This window comes from Eleutherodactylus coqui, chromosome 4 (assembly GCF_035609145.1).
Source record: "Eleutherodactylus coqui strain aEleCoq1 chromosome 4, aEleCoq1.hap1, whole genome shotgun sequence".
NCBI classification, from domain to species: Eukaryota; Metazoa; Chordata; class Amphibia; order Anura; family Eleutherodactylidae; genus Eleutherodactylus; species Eleutherodactylus coqui.
The window spans coordinates 7,511,702-7,528,733 of record NC_089840.1 but is presented as its reverse complement, the minus strand read 5'-3'; the positions used below and the strand labels follow the sequence as shown (position 1 = coordinate 7,528,733).

At 48.4% G+C, this 17,032-nt stretch overlaps 1 protein-coding gene across 5 annotated transcripts in view; it reads left to right on the top strand.

The window, feature by feature from the left end:
• ITSN1 (intersectin 1) overlaps window positions 1-17,032 on the top strand; it is a 147,591-nt gene that overhangs the window by 79,911 nt on the left and 50,648 nt on the right. For 4 of the 5 annotated variants that reach the window (XM_066599017.1, XM_066599015.1, XM_066599014.1 and 1 more), the window contains 8 exons: window positions 96-252; window positions 1,513-1,718; window positions 3,949-4,040; window positions 6,317-6,483; window positions 8,260-8,305; window positions 10,857-10,978; window positions 11,202-11,319; window positions 13,241-13,432. In XM_066599017.1, coding sequence (XP_066455114.1) covers window positions 96-252; window positions 1,513-1,718; window positions 3,949-4,040; window positions 6,317-6,483; window positions 8,260-8,305; window positions 10,857-10,978; window positions 11,202-11,319; window positions 13,241-13,432 — 1,100 coding nt within the window. The remainder of the gene's footprint in view (window positions 1-95; window positions 253-1,512; window positions 1,719-3,948; window positions 4,041-6,316; window positions 6,484-8,259; window positions 8,306-10,856; window positions 10,979-11,201; window positions 11,320-13,240; window positions 13,433-17,032) is intronic. The other variant, XM_066599016.1, reaches the window with a different exon arrangement.

Here is a 17,032-nt window from a genome sequence, read left to right as displayed (position 1 = left end):
TCCCGCTGCGCTATGGAGCTCCGTGTTTGGTATTGATGTCAGAACGAGGTTTTCAGTCTCTCTTGTGCTGACTTCCGGTTTCTTATATTTATCAGGTGGCCAACTAATAATGAGAAGGCGGAGACCGATAACTGGGACACGTGGGCAACGCAACCTTCACTAACCGTACCAAGTGCCGGCCAGATCCGCCAACGCTCTGCTTTTACTCCCGCTACAGTAACAGGGTCTTCTCCCTCCCCGGTTTTGGGTCAGGTAGGTTGGATCTCGCATCTCTGCAATGAAAAGATCATTGAACATATTTAGCGGTGCTTTATGGCCTCATTATGTGTTGCAGCCAGAGCCAAAAGGAAAGGCATTGCTCTCCAGATATTAACTGCACAGTTTATCGCCTAAAGACGTTGACTGATCGGTGGAGACGCTCGGCTGAAGGGCCTTGAGACGGAGCGAGTATCATTTGAATAAATTGTTTAAATGAGTGATAGTGAAGGATAATCGTACGGTCTGAATGCGAGCCAACGACTGAGCATCGAACGATAGTTGTGCGCTTCTCGCTCGGCGTTCATTTTATGCATTCATAAAAATCGTTGTTCGCTCGTTCACTTATCATTCAGTTTAAACAGCAAGCATTCAGTTCCTCTCATTCACAGCGAATGTGAAAGACTGGATGATTGTCATTGGAACGAGCCAACGATGTATATGCCTGTATAAACTGTCTGCATGAGAGCGAACGAGCTCCCCGTGATGTCACTCGCTCATTCAAACAATTGGCTCATCTAAAAGGACCCTAAGGGGATGTTTGGGTGGTCGTTTTCCCTGCAGCAGCCTTTACAGAGGATGTTCATTATTACGTGCAGCTTCTGGATCACAGGATGGGGTCCTCAGCAGAGCACTGCCTGCTCCATGACACTATGGGGTTCAAACACTGGAATCCCCAGGAATCATGAGAACGGAGCCCCCAGAGTGGCCCTAGTGAATAGAGCGTTCACGGTGTATGGGAGATATCGAAAATCGGATATCTTAGTCCCGTTGAAGTAAATGGAGTTGTGGTCACACATGTCCACCGCTGCGCCATTCACTAGGGAGACTCCAGATGTGTGGTTCTTGTGATTCCTTTGAGGTCTCCGCAGTCAGACCCCCAGCGACCGTCTATATATGCTTTGGATAGAAGATAAATGTATTTAGTGGGTAAACTTCCTTTTAGAGTTTCCCCTTTATTCATATACTTTCTTTACACCATTGTAATCCATGGACTATAAAGGGCTCTGTCAGGTTTCTATTATTTTGTGGGAATAGATTGCACTGCATGCTATACTGTTTTCTCCGGGGTTTGGTGTCATCTGGAGTGGAACCTCTGCCTGGGATCACTCTTCTAGGATATATCTGTACATGTCGGAATACTTATGGGTGGGCCGCCAATACCGTTCTATTAGACTGGCCCATTATCAGTATTCTGCTTCTTATTTCCATGTGTCATTCTTCATAAACATCTCCTCCATGCACTTCTTTTTAAAGGGGGAGAAGGTAGAAGGACTCCAAGCACAGGCTCTCTACCCCTGGAGGGCCAAGAAGGACAACCATCTAAACTTCAACAAAAATGATACCATCACCGTTCTGGAGCAGCAGGACATGTGGTGGTTCGGTGAAGTTCAAGGACATAAGGGCTGGTTTCCCAAATCCTATGTGAAGCTCATTTCAGGTCCCCTTAGAAAGTCTACAAGGTTTGTACAACACGGATGGAAGGCTGTTATAGCAGCTACTTAAATGATATGTAACTTTTGAAACTTTGTGACATGAGTTTGGCTTCTGAACACGACCTCCCGACCTCCCGTGTCCCCTCAAGTCTGCAGCTCCAGAACTAGACTGCTGTTTACAGGGTCCTCGCATTATGCAACTTCAGCTGTTTTATGACCAGAAATCAGAAGCTACATTTCATGACCCTGGAGACTTGTGGATTCGGTAATGGCAATTAACCTGTGAGCAGAATGTCCCCCCTTATGTCAGAACAGCTAAGCTGTGAGGATCTTGCAAACAGCAGTATGGAGCTGAGCTTCCCAGCTAAAAGGAGAGTAAATGCACTTTAAAGAAACTTTGTGTCAGAGTGACACCTCAAAAGATTTGATCTGTGCAGGTCCGGGTGCTGAGACCCCCTCTGATTGCTGGAATGAAGGGCAGAAGTGTTTACCTCAGCGCTGTGCCTCATCGGCTATAATCTTATCTGATCTTCTTGGCAGCTGAAGACGGAGACATAGTGTTATGTGTCCATCTTCAGCTGCCAAAAAATGCTGACAGTAACAACCCTAGCCGAAGGGATGCAGCACTCGGGTGGCACTTGTGCCCCTTGTTGGCACAACTGCGCTGTTGGATGTAATGTGGGCACCAAATTGGGTGTGGTTGGTACGAGCTCGGAGAATCGACAGGAAACGCACGAGACGTGTTCATAATGTGATTTCTGCTTATGTTTATTGTTCAGCCTTCGATATATTATGTCGACTAGAAACAACCCTCTACCGCAGGCCAATCACAAGAAGAGCAAGTTTTGTGATAACATACAACCAATCCTAGTCTGTATTTGTATTATACATATTAGTATATAGCCAATCAGAGCAGATGTTAACATTAACCCTTGCACATGCTGTTTTGTCTATTCTCAGCAAATATTTCAGCTCAAGGCTCCCACATCATCTGGTATCTGTTTATGGCTAGATCCAGTAAGATGGTGACAGTGTTATGGCTAACCTAAAGGTTTCTGAGATAAGGAATGTATTGCAAATGTCAGCCTCTTGGTAGTTTGCTCTGAGAATCATGTACTTTGCAAACAAATCATGGCTGTCACACCGACTGAGCACACAAAATGGCTACTGTGCACAGAAGAGGGCCTCTTTACCCGAACACCCTTCATTTCAGCAATCAGTGGGGATCTCAGCACCCGGACTACTGGTCAAAACCTCACGTCGGCAGGGCATGTCAGAAGTTGTTGTTTTTTTTAAAAAAGTGCAGTTGCTCTTTAAGGCCCCCATTAGACTACAGTCCTCCGAACTCGTCAGACGACGCTCGCATGTGATCGGGGAAAACCAGAGGCCCCCGGACAGATTATGTCGGGGGAAAAGGAGGTTGACCGCCGCCGGAGCTGCCTGTCTGCAGCTTTCTCCACTCTCCCATGTAAAACACATGCATGTTCGTCTGAACGGAGCTCATGGGGTAGTCGGGGGAAATGGTTGTCGGATGGAAGGATGTTCTGCTGACAGCTTCAGGAATTTTCGGGATTTCATTAAATTGGATGATAAAACCGCCATCCCAATGTGGTTTTCCAATCTTAGAGTGTGGTGGCGTATCGCTAGTGTGCGCCGTACCGTTATCACGCGGGTTGGACCCTGCTGATCCTGGCAATGAAAGGGCTACGGTGCTTTCAGCTTTTCTCTTGCACAGCGTCGCTTCCTTCCTCCCACCCTGCAGGAGACTGCAATATTGCAGTGGGGCGCTATTGCATCGACCTGCACAGTTGGTGGCCTGAAGGAGCCGCTGCACTGCAGTCCCCATATTCGGAGGGTTTGTAGGGGGTCTGACAGTTGGACCCCCAGCTTTCCGTCAGCAATGGCTTTTTTTTCAGCTGCATGCCTTTAGCTACTTTTAGAAGGCAAAATCACTTTGATAACCTGTATGCTCCTGTGAGCCCCATAAAGTAAAGCTACGGGTGCAGAGGAGAAGGGGGGCTGAATCCGGAGGGGGTGGGAGACATATAGATATCTATATCTTTAGTACTTTCCCTCCTCGCCGTTCCCCCACCATGCGCCTGCAAACCCACCGCTCCTCGCATGCAGTGGACTCGTTGTACTTGTTCTCTGGTTATGTGTGCACCCGAGGGGTCCGCTGTATGTAATGAGGAGCCGTCTGTGAAGGCAACAGATATAATTTGGGCTATTTAACCCTTTATGGTGTCTCTTTCCACAGCATTGATTCTACTTCTTCAGAAAGCCCAGCCAGTTTAAAGAGAGTCTCATCACCAGCATTCAAACCTGCCATGCAAGGAGAAGGTGAGGCCGGTGAGGCATTTCACACTTATTTCTATGGCTTTCTTCATTGCTTTCCACACAAACAAGTGTTACTAAAACTCGTCATACACACACAATGGACCGGAGCGGAGTTAGTTTATTTGGAGGGGGGTGTAGGACGCCCCTGATCTTTTTAACAGATTGACTTCCTTCATATATGTAATATCTTCAGTAGTCGCCACCATTCTGCATTCACTGACCTTTTTCTAGGCATCTTAATGCCTCAGATGGCTTATTGAGTGGTCAGCCGAGTGCATTGTGTGGGGGGAGAGGGAGGATCAGGATAGCGGGCGCAATACCCTGCGCTTCTGTATGAGGCCAGCCGTCAATATTCATGAGCCACCGCAGTGCCAGCAGGCTGCAGATTAAGGTTGGCTAGAAGTGTAACTTCAGGGACGTGAAAAGGCAGCTTTCGCACCCAAGGCTTAGAGCTGATATTGGGAGATTTTGCAGGACAGTCACTAAAGGGGCCTCTTATGTATTGCAATTATCTGCACTAACGAACACTAATCAGCGTGATCAGTGCTGGTCTGCCTGGCCATTACACAAGCTGATTCAGACTCTGCTTAGGGAGGAAGTGTTATACTATTGTTCTCGGAGTATCATGTTTGTTGGCAGCCCATCCCCCATGTGCTCCAGTCGTCTTATCCAATTATTTGGTCCTGTTATTGGCCCTTTAAAGGAATTGTCTGGAGAAATTCATATTTAAAATTTTAGAGCCACGTCACTTTAAACAATAAAACAAACCAATACTTGCCCTCCTTCATCCTGGCGATCCAGTGCACAATTCACCAGGTCTCTGCTGACAGTGGAAGTCGGGTAACAGCCAGCTGCCAATCAAAAGCTACAGCCTCTGATTGGCAGGTGGCCGTTAAGTTATAAAAGTCATTTTCTAACCAGACAATTCCTTTAACCCTTTTAGTGGCACGCCCTGAAAATCTCTGGGGCTCGCTGCACGGACCATGCAGTTAAACTCTGGAAGATTTCCGTGGACAGCTCTAGTGCTGAAATGTGCAGAGCATTAAGCCGTCATCTGAAACCTTCCAGGGTTTTTACTTGCATTGTTGACTCATCTAAAAAAACCGCCCTGTGAGGCATCAATGGTAATAATAAACCTGCCACTGAAGGGGTTAAAGGAGCGGCCAACACCGAAGCTGCATCTGCAAGGCTTGTGCAGGTAAGGCATCAGTGCCCCACCTCTGTAGTGCCTCCTGGCACCTCTTCAAAATGATAGACACACTGCCATTTTATGTCACAGGAGCAACACTTCTATGTTCTATACTATAAGGGAATACAATTTGGGGCTGAGGAGTGGAAGGACCAGAGGATCTGTCACCAGCCTGATTAGTGCGATTCACCACCAACCAATCAGAGACCACTTGGAGTCCAATTCAAGGGGCTTACAGGACACTTAGTCTATACCCATCGAGCAATCAAACAGATGTGCCTTTTAAGACAAAGGGTCCTGTCACACGGGATAAGCATTGAGCACCTCAGCGCCCGATAGTCATCCCAGCAATGATTGCTCCGTACGTGGAGGTGGAGCGGGCCGGGATTACTCTGGCCGGATCCATTCACAGTAAACAGGCCGTCGTTCTAACCGTCCAGCAATCTAGCGAGAATCTGAATAAACTATCATTCAGTGTAAAAGGTCCTAAAGTTGCTCAAGAATGAGACGACCAATCAGGATGGAGGGATTTGTTGGACTACTCATAGGGGGAAGGTGGGTGCTGTATATAATCCCCTCTCCCAGCAGATTCCCTTAAGGGGTTGTATTAATCAATCCATAGGATAGGTGATAAAAGTCTGATGGGGTCTCACCGGCGAGGCCCCCCATCAATCTCGAACAGGGGCCCTGTGTCCCCTTCTTCTCTTGACGTCAGATTGAATCAATGTGGTGGTTGCGCAGGCACAGTGCCGCTCTATTCGTTTCAATGGGGATGATGGAAATGGCCAAGTACTAGCGTCCAGCTATCTCCAGCAGCCCCACTGAAAATGACAGGAGGGGCGCCGCACAGGTGTACCCACCGCTCCCCTCAGTTTTCTCCCCATTGTGCGGAGTGCAGAGTTCACACTATGGATAGAGGATAATGGTACAAGCCCTTTAAATCCTCTGTGTGGTCCCACGAGTGTTACTATCGCTTGATGTAAATCTTGGTCTGAGCTTGTGCTCTTTCTTGTAAGGCCCCAGTAAGTGGCGGATGAGATGCCGCAGTCCGTGTGAGCCCAGAGAAGTGATGTCACATAATGTCATGTCTTGTCTGCAGAGTACATCGCCATGTACACGTATGAGAGCAATGAACAAGGGGACCTGACCTTCCAGCAGGGTGATATGATCGTGGTGATTAAGAAGGACGGGGACTGGTGGACGGGGACCGCAGGCGAGAAAACCGGAGTCTTTCCTTCCAACTACGTCAGACTTAAAGATTCAGAGGTACGAGTACTTTTCACTTCATGACTAGTCGGTCCGACCTTTACTGCAGCACCACTTCAACGCTCAGTAATTGTAGGCCTGTATATAGTATGCAGCCTTCATGGTTTACATAACATCACTGTAAGGATGAACTTCCATAAATGCTGCAGACTGACCGGAAGCATTTATATGTGACTTCCAACTGATGGCTTATGTTTAGGTCTGACACCCCTCCCACCAGTCAGCAGAATTACTCCTTCCAGGAACAGCGCCATACATACAGGTGTGGCAGTGTCTGGTACAGCAGCTCCGTCCTGTTCTCTTGAATTGACAGAACTGCAGTAATGAAGCACAGCCACACCTGTGTGTATGGCGCTGTTCCTGGATGAACAATGAAGAGGCTGCAACACTCCCTGGATCATTTTGCCAATTGGTGGCGATCTCTGGGGGCAAAACCCTATTGATCATATCCTGCGGATAGGCCATCAGATGAGTACCAGACAACCCTTGTAAAGGAGCTATAGTGGTATGTTCACATTGAAGATTCCTTGGTGAATTCCTCTGTGTGAATTCCACCCCTAAAAACTTCACTAAAATCAGTGGCTTTTGGCGCAGATCTGCACGCAATTTCAGCCCATTGATGGACAAAAACCACATGCGGAATCCGTAGAGCTCTTTGTACTCTGTCTGATTGGTGCTGGAGATCGGCGCTCACTTACCTTGCTTTCACACACGTAGATTCAGACCGTATGGGGAGCAGGTGATCGTCCATGCAATTGTTGGCAGCACATCCCCTCTCACATCGGAGGCTGATTGCATCTGTCATGTGGCACGTCTTCCTAACAAGCATTTACTGGTTTGTTGGGCCATTGGTGGTACCTTCACACCGCTTAATGATCGGGCAAAGAGATGTTCTTACCAACCATTCTTGAACATTAAGGCTCTTAAAAGGTTTCCCACACAAAATACTATTGATGACGTATTCTCGGGATATGTAGGTCATCAACATTTGAGCGGCTGGCATCCGCTGCTCAGGACCCCAGCTGATCGGGTGTCTGGTGCTAGCACCGCAAATGCACAGTGGTCGGAGTGGAAGCTGCTGCTCCAATCTCTGTGTAGTGGCCGGCACTTGTAATTGCAGGTTTAACTCCGATTTGGTCCAATGAGACCTCAGCCTGCAGTTACAAGCGCCGACCGCTACATGGGTCAGCGCTGTGGCTTTCTCTCTGACCCCCTGTGTACTGCGGCGGTGACAGCGGGCGCTCGATCATCTGGGGTCCTGAGCTGCGGATATGTTGTCAGTAGTATTTTGTGTGAAAAACCCCCTTAACACAACGTGCTGCTGCACACAACAGTGTGAACATCTTCATCCTCACACATTGCAATAGACACTGTCCAAATCGTACCCCTAACTGTAACTCTGGGGGCGCAGCTGAGGGGAAGGCAGAAGGGTCTTGGGGTATATTCATCTACAGCAAAAAAAATGTTTTTTTGCCGCCATCCCATTCATCTTAATGGAGTTTGTAGAAATCCACATACTTGATCCGAAACAACCCATTCAGATGAAGGTAGCTCATTTTCCATCAGTCTGTTGGATGTGACTTCAGCCTCGTAGCCGAGTCTTAGGATGGAGATGACTTACTGGCGGACGTCTATACATTCCCAACCTGTGACTCTGATACTAGCGGTGATATTGATGCTCTGCTGCCATCAATTTCATTCATTTCAATTTCATTCATTTCAATTTCATTTGTTTTAGTTTCTTTCATTTTAATGCTTTTTTGCTTTTATTTGAAGGGGATGGTGACAGCTGGAAAAACAGGAAGCCTGGGGAAGAAACCAGGTGCGTAGCGCGAGCGGTAGCGTTACACCAGGGGGGGCCGCGGTCATGTCCGTTATACCTGTAGTATGGAGGGGCTGCCTTTAGTTTTACTTTTTATTTTTATATTTTTTTTAATATAATACTGCAAAAGCGGCATAAAACGTCCCTTTAATGCTCAGTACTTAAAGGCTATGGGCAGCTTCAGTTGGAATTGTTTTTTCAATAAATTCATGTGTTTTTGGATATCAAACATTTTTCTAATTGGTTGTTAAAATGTTCAGTCCTCTTTGCTGTACTTCATGGTTAGGTCCAAACAAGCTGCAAGCTGAAGATTGTTTGCTTTATATCCAAAAATGCATTGATCTATTAAAAAAAAAAAAAAAAAAAGACTCCTCCGAGTCCTCCAGCTTGCAGTAGGTTGGAACACACTGAGATGGTTGACAATGTTTAATAGCAACCGATTAGAAAATGTTTTATATCCAAAAATGCATTTAATTATGAAAAACTATTTTCTAATTTAGTTGTTTAACATATTTCTCACCCTCTCTGCGCTGTACTATCGGTTTGTTCTAACATACTGCAGGCTGGAAGACCGAGTCTTGTAAAATGTGTCAGGCAGACTGATGGACCTTCTTCAGCACTGACTGTAGTGACATGAGGTGAGCTGGAGGAGATGTGAAAGGAGTAGCTTATTGTGGGAGGAAGAGATGACCGCCTGTTACAGCCTTGTCTGCGGTCTTTGACCGGGAGGGATGACTGTCAACGTAATGTCTCAATCGTATAGTAGTTCAGAGCAGATTCATAGTGTGCAGAGCTTCTCCCATCTCAATGTGCTCTGTTGTGTATTACTGTATGATCAGGACATCACAATGTCGACCTTCACTCCCGGTGACTGATAACAATGTGGTGTACACTGCTGCTTGAACTTCTCCTTCCCTTGGCAATAAAGTAAACCTTCATCTCCTCCTTCCTTAGTTGTAATGTTAGTTATCTTCCCTCTGCAATAAACGTCTCCTTTCACCTCTACTTCAGCCCTCCACCTTCTGGCACTACATTCAGTACAGCAGCCCCTCAGCCTGTCGGGCTCATTGTAGAATAATCTTAGTCCTCCAGCCTCCAGTATGCTGGAACACACTGCATGTTAAGCAAAGAGGTGATTTGAAGATTCTTAACTACTAATTAGAAAACTGTTTTATATCCAAAAATACATTGATTTTATAAAAAAAATTCCAAATTAAGGCGTCCATAGGCTTTAACACGCATACTTTGTCTATGATTTTGCATATCTTATTAACAATCAGTAATAAGGTACCACACACGGTACGTTTTGCTTCGTCAGGATGGACAGTGTCTGGCATAGAGAAGTGGTCGGCACACAAGCTAAAGGGGTATTCCTATCTCAGCCAAACATGCTACAGCCACTGTTGGCCAGGATTACGGAAACAGCTGGACTGGTCTATCGTACGCTGTTTCTAGAACTCCCTCGAAAGAGAATGAGAGTTCAGTTAACCAAGCTACACTACTTCCGTAGGTTCTGAGATTCAAAAACACCATAAATCACTTTGGTATGGTATGCGGTTAACATAACTCCCATTTGCTTCTATGGGAGTTATAGGAACTGTATGGAACAGTCAGCTCACCTGTCTACCTAAAACCTGACCACCTCAGGCAACCTGGATGCGACAAACAGCAGGAGGAGAGTAATAGGATGGGGTGAGCTGCCAAAATGGACATACCCCTTTATTGGCACGCCCGGAAAATCTCTGGGGCTTGCTGCACTGACCATGCAGTTAAACCCTGGAAGATTTTTGTGGACAGCTCTAGTGCTGAAATGCTGCCCAGACACACCGTTATTGTGCCACTGTACACGTTTGCCACTTTGAATTACCTCAGGAAAATCTCTGGGGCTTGCTGCGCTGACCTGGTAAGAATAAACCTGCCACTGAAGGGGTTATGCAGGAATTGAACAAAAGGGCTGCTGTCCTGCTGCAAGTGAGAAACCAATCCTGGAATGTAACTAGGACATGTGCATGCAGCTCTAGGTCCAAGGGGAATGGGTGAAGCCATGAGCAGGGGGCCGAGATTAACACCATACTGTTTGAATGCACAAAGCATGACCTGAATAAGCATTGTGTTTATTGGGCTTCGCCCCATCCGGTCTCGCGCTGCATGTGCCTCTCCTAATTGCAGTCTAGGATGGCTTTCTCACCAGCTGCAGGGACGGCAGCCATTTTGTTCACTTCCTGCGCTAAGTCTCACTCCATGTATCCGTGCACAGCGCTCTGCAGACCACTTTAATAGAACTCTCCGAATGATAAAGTCCAATTATCCGGACGATGTTGACTTATAATAACGTTGAAGGGGTCGACCGCGTCATGAAAACATTTCCTGAAACCCCTGAACTGCCTATTGTGCCACATGCATCTGTAACATCCTGTCTGCCCCCGGCTGCCCATCAAGCCTGAGCTGCAATACGGCAGCCGTCACGTCAGAAGCGCAATCGCCATTTCGAACCTTTTTCTGAATGTTTGTAATTCGCCAATTTGTATTTCCTGCTTTTCTTCTTGTTTAGAGATCGCCCAGGTCATTGCCCCCTATACGGCTACTGGCCCCGAACAGCTGACTTTGGCGCCTGGTCAGCTGATACTCATCCGGAAAAAGAACCCTGGAGGATGGTGGGAAGGTGAACTGCAGGTTGGTGTCACCAATGAAGTCTTGAGATCTCTAGAACTTGCATTCTAGAATATTTTACATTCCAGAGATTGAAAACGGAATCCAAGTTATTGTCCAATATTGGAAAAATCTAATAATCGAGTAGTTAACAAATATTGTCGTATTTGCTAGAGTCCCGATGTCGGGGGTCGGTCTGCTTTCTGCAGCCTGTGTTATGTAGTTACGTTGGGTTTCCTTTCTACAGGCCCGCGGGAAGAAGAGGCAGATTGGATGGTTCCCGGCCAACTACGTTAAACTTCTGAGCCCTGGCACGAATAAAAGTACGCCGACAGAACCGCCTAAACCAGCAGTATTGCCACCCAGTAAGTAGGACATTGTGGCATGATTTCATGATTCTTTTATGTAGTTACCTTCCTTAAAGCGACCCTCCCGTTTTGGGACAGCATTGTGTCCCAGGGGAAGAGGGGCCAGAACTATATTCCTTACAGTTCTCTGCCACCCTTCGGATCTGTCAGTACTTTCAGTCATCCAAGAGGGTTGCAGCAATTTTCTCACTAATGCGTACTGCGCACTGCTTTCTGATTGGCCTGTCCTGATCATGTGACCAGCTCTGGGCAATCAGAAGAGCTCTAGTTCCTTGGTAGTCTAGCACTGCCAATACACTAAGGATTAGTCAGCCTGAAGATTGCATCTGCTTCTTGGACAACTGAGAATAGGACCCAGAATGGATGAATCAGAAGCACAGCAGATCATATCCCCTCTCCCCCTGTGGTCCCACAACCATAGGGTCGCTTTAAAGGGATTGTTATATGGGTTTTTACAGAAGTTTGTTTTTGTTAACAAGCAGCTTGTGATGTTTGAAAATAACAAAAGGATCGTATGAATCCCACAGGGGATTAGTAAGGTAAACACTATTACTTCATTGTTTTATAGCTTTCTTAGCTGTTTGAAGAACATTTAATGTGGCTGGACAATCCCTTTAAAAGAGTTGTGCCAAGATGGAAAGTTATCCACTACTGTAGCTGAAGCACAGGGAATGATTTTGTGATCGGTGAGGGGTCCGACCGCTAGGGTCCGCTTCGTCCAAGTGTTCAGCACTCACTAGAATGCATGCAGCAGCAGTGTGCATGCGTGATCGCTGCTCCATTCATGTGGGGACTTTAGGGATACCTATTTATAGGAATTGGGGATCCCAGCAGTCAGACCCCCATTTATCAGAAAGTTAGTGATATCCACACATAACTTTCTGTCTCCGCACAACCTCTTAGAAGAGGTTCTCCTCCCACACTCCTTATAAAGCTTCCCTAGTGATCAGCTGATTAAATGTTATCACAATGCTGGAACCTCCGTCGATCAGGGGAAATCAGTTTCCCTGCAGCACCGCCACAGGACAAATTGAGTATTACACCGTAGATTAAATTAGTAGGCTCTCTGTGTAGTTCGCTGATGTGTTGGGACTTCTTTGTAGTTACTTCTGGCTGATGGATGATAGATGAGGGTGCGGAGTGCGAGTCCCCCATAATATATCAGAATCGCTGAACAGCACAATAACTCTTGTAAACCAGAGAGCTCCTTTAACCTCTTCCTACGACGTACATGTATGCCGTGAGTGGGAAGGGGTTCCTGTGAAATGTATCACGTGGGGCATATGGATGGTAAGATTGAGGAGCGGAGCCCATGCCACCTGCAGTAACTGACAGGCATGTCAAAAGTATTGATCAGTGGGGGTCTTAGCTGCTGAGACCCCCACTGATCGCTAGAACAAGGGAGCTGGAGCGCCGTTCTCCCTTGGCTTCTTCACTGCTTTTAGGCTCCCTCCGGATACCTGAAGACCGTATGGACCGTCCTAAGTAGCCAGAAGGAGATGAAAAGCAGCAAAGACAGCCAAGGGGAACAACGCTCAGGTGAACACTGCAGCCCCCTCGTTCTAGCGATCAGGGGAGTCTCTGTAGCTGGACCCTCACTCATCAGTGCTTTGGAGATGCCTCTATGAAATGTCAAAAGTTAACTAAGTGTAGTTAGTTTTTTGTTTTTTTTTAAAGTTATGCAATACATTATATATACCACAGCATGGTACAATAGACAGTGCAGCGCGGCACACAATGAACAACCCTCATGCCGAAAAACAAGTGTTATGGCTTGTGAAAAGGAGGGGTAAAATTCGCCCCAAATCATTGCATCCTTAAGTGCCAAACTAAGCTGTTTCCTCAAAGGGTTAAATGACTAGCTCGTGTTGTAGGGTGCAGTGGGTCAGTGGACTGACATTCCATTCTTCCTCTTTAGCATGCCAGGTTATCGGGATGTACGATTATATCGCCCAGAACGACGACGAGTTGGCTTTCTCCAAAGGTCAAGTCATCAACGTGCTGAACAAAGAGGATCCGGACTGGTGGAAGGGGGAGCTGAACGGCCAAGTGGGTCTCTTCCCTTCCAACTATGTCAAGCTGACCACAGACATGGACCCCAGCCAGCAATGTAAGTAGAGAACGGGGACGGGCGGCTCCTTCCCGTATCTAGTGCCTTGTTAATGACATGCAGCATTGCTGTGATTCTGCGGCTTTTTGCAGAGATCAAAGCTTTGCCCACCGCTGCCCTGATTGTGCACACAGTAGATTTCAGGGACTTGTCGTGTTACAGACCTGCCATAATGTGTTCCGTTCACCCGTCCAATCTCCAGTTTTACTTGATACATCATGTAATTGTTTCTTTAATAAATGGAGGCCGGAAACACTGAAGTTAAGCATGTGATGCAATTAAAGGGGTTGTACCATATCCACAGGATAGAAGATAACCTGCTGATCGATGAGGGTCAATCCTGAGAACGGGGTCCCATATCCCCCATCCTCCTCACTGTGGGGTTACTGGATCCCTCACAGTGAGGCGGAGACTGATTGGAGCGCTGGTCGCACATCCCGTTCACTTACAATGGGATTAATTGAGCGCTGACCGTTCAAGAAGAAGCGACCCCTGTGCAGTGACAGGAGAGTGGGACACAGGAGTCCTATTCTTAGGATCATGGGGGTCTCAGTGATCACCACCAATCGGCAAGTTATCCTGCGGATGGGGAATAGTGTGCAGTTGTGGTTCGGCCCCTATAAGTCGTCATTAACTACCATTTCTATTTCATGATTTTATGTTCAGCTGAAATTCAGAGCCAATGGAGATCGGGGTTCGGTTGCCCCTAGATGTCTCCGCAGAGGCAAAATCTGCATTGGGTGTAAATTAAAAAATTGCATCCCATCCCAATTTCACTGCTATACTTAATTGTAGGCGCTTATAACAAATTAAATATACAGCGGGGCCTCTTTCCTCTAAGCTCTGCCTTGTTGGCTGGCATGGACGAGGTGTTAAAGGGATGTTCTGGGACTATAATATTGATGACCTGTTCTCATCATGGTCCAACTATATCTGATCGGTGCAAGTCCAACTCCCAACATCTCAGCTGAATGAGGGGGTGATTGGACTCTGCAATACCAGACATGGTCACTACCAAGAGTACAGCGCTGTGCCTGGTTTACAATGAAGGGAGCTGCAGCGGTCACTGGATCGTTAGGACTCCTACAGTAAGTGATCGTCAGGAATGGAAGTAGTCAAACCCCCTCTAATCTGATATTGAAAGCCAATGCTATGCACAGTCCATCAATATTCTGGTCCCCGAAAACCCCTTTAAGGGTATGTTCCCATGTACTGGAATTGGTGTGGATTTTTTCAGAAGAAAATCCACACCAAATTCTGCATCAAAAACTGTCAATATCTGCACTATTGGCTTGGATTTGATTCCGCTGCAGATCCGCATTGGATTACAGTCGGCACATAACGCCGCTCCTCTCTCCTCCGAATACTGAGCCCTCCCTGCCTGCACCGAGTATCTGGAGGTGAGAGGAGCGGCGTTATGTGCCGGCTGTAATCCGATGTGGATCCGCCCTGAATCTGAGTCAGAATCCACTGATTTCCGCTGTGTGTGAACGGACTTACAAGCAGTTTGTGGGGTTTTACTCCGACTGCTTTGGTGAGACAAAATACAGCAAACGTGTCCGTATTAAATCCACGGATTACATGAAGCGTATTAACGAAGGGAGGGGTTACTGCTGGTGCCCGGTGCATCTAAAGTAAGAATCAACTTTGTGAATCCCCTTTATATAAAGGATTGAAAATCCTGAAAAGCTACTCAGTGCTGCAAAATAAAGGCCCCCAAACGTTCCTCCTGCCGCCTCCGTTGCTCCGGTGCTCGGTCCCCCTCTGGTTTTCACTTCCCGTTGGTCCCAACAACTGGACATGTGACTGCTGCAGCTAATCGCTGGCCAATCTAAGCCAGTGGTTGGTTGCAGTGGTCACATGTCCCCGATGTCAGGGACGTTATCGCTGACTCGTGAAACGGGAGGAGAGTTTGAGCAGCTTTAAATTAAAAAAATAAATAAATAAAAAGTCGGTCCCGGACGACCCATTTACAAGTTTTGACCATTTTGTGTAAACCTCTTCTATCCTGACTGGTGTCTTCATAGTTACAGACTACAAAGTCGCCCCGTGTCGTTGGATCTTGCAGGCATGTTCCATTTGTAGGTTAGCAGGAACGCATCCTGCATGGGGAACGGCTCTGCACCCAGTAGAGGAAGCAGAATGGGGTCCTGAATCCCCACAAGTATTGTGGCCGCTAGGTTGTTGCACCCAATCCGCACATATGTTACCAAAACATAAAGTTATCTGCTATCCACGGGATAGGATGGGGGTCCAACCACTGGGACCGCCACCGATTCTGAGAATGGAAGTCCTGACGGTCCCCGCATAAGTGAAGCCGCGGTCACACAACTACTTCATGCATTGTTTTAGTGCCGGTGGCTGCAGACTGCTGAGCACTCAATGCAGCAAACTAGATTGCCTCAATGTTATCTACACGAACATAAAACGGAGAAATGCTCTCCTCTCCCTGCTCTCGTTCCCCCCACTCCTCCTCTCCCTGCTCTCGTTCCCCCCACTCCTCCTCTCCCTGCTCTCGTTCCCCCCACTCCTCCTCTCCCTGCTCTCGTTCCCCCCACTCCTCCTCTCCCTGCTCTCGTTCCCCCCACTCCTCCTCTCCCTGCTCTCGTTCCCCCCACTCCTCCTCTCCCTGCTCTCGTTCCCCCCACTCCTCCTCTCCCTGCTCTCGTTCCCCCCACTCCTCCTCTCCCTGCTCTCGTTCCCCCCACTCCTCCTCTCCCTGCTCTCGTTCCCCCCACTCCTCCTCTCCCTGCTCTCGTTCCCCTCACTCCTCCTCTCCCTGCTCTCGTTCCCCCCCCTCCTCCTCTCCCTGCTCTCGTTCCCCTCACTCCTCCTCTCCCTGCTCTCGTTCCCCCCACTCCTCCTCTCCCTGCTCTCGTTCCCCCCACTCCTCCTCTCCCTGCTCTCGTTCCCCCCACTCCTCCTCTCCCTGCTCTCGTTCCCCCCACTCCTCCTCTCCCTGCTCTCGTTCCCCCCACTCCTCCTCTCCCTGCTCTCGTTCCCCCCACTCCTCCTCTCCCTGCTCTCGTTCCCCCCACTCCTCCTCTCCCTGCTCTCGTTCCCCCCACTCCTCCTCTCCCTGCTCTCGTTCCCCCCACTCCTCCTCTCCCTGCTCTCGTTCCCCCCACTCCTCCTCTCCCTGCTCTCGTTCCCCCCCCTCCTCCTCTCCCTGCTCTCGTTCCCCCCCCTCCTCCTCTCCCTGCTCTCGTTCCCCCCCTCCTCCTCTCCCTGCTCTCGTTCCCCCCCTCCTCCTCTCCCTGCTCTCGTTCCCCCCCCTCCTCCTCTCCCTGCTCTCGTTCCCCCCCCTCCTCCTCTCCCTGCTCTCGTTCCCCCCCCTCCTCCTCTCCCTGCTCTCGTTCCCCCCCCTCCTCCTCTCCCTGCTCTCGTTCCCCCCCCCTCCTCCTCTCCCTGCTCTCGTTCCCCCCCACTCCTCCTCTCCCTGCTCTCGTTCCCCCCCCTCCTCCTCTCCCTGCTCTCGTTCCCCCCCCTCCTCCTCTCCCTGCTCTCGTTCCCCCCCCTCCTCCTCTCCCTGCTCTCGTTCCCCCCCCCCTCCTCCTCTCCCTGCTCTCGTTCCCCCCCCCCTCCTCCTCTCCCTGCTCT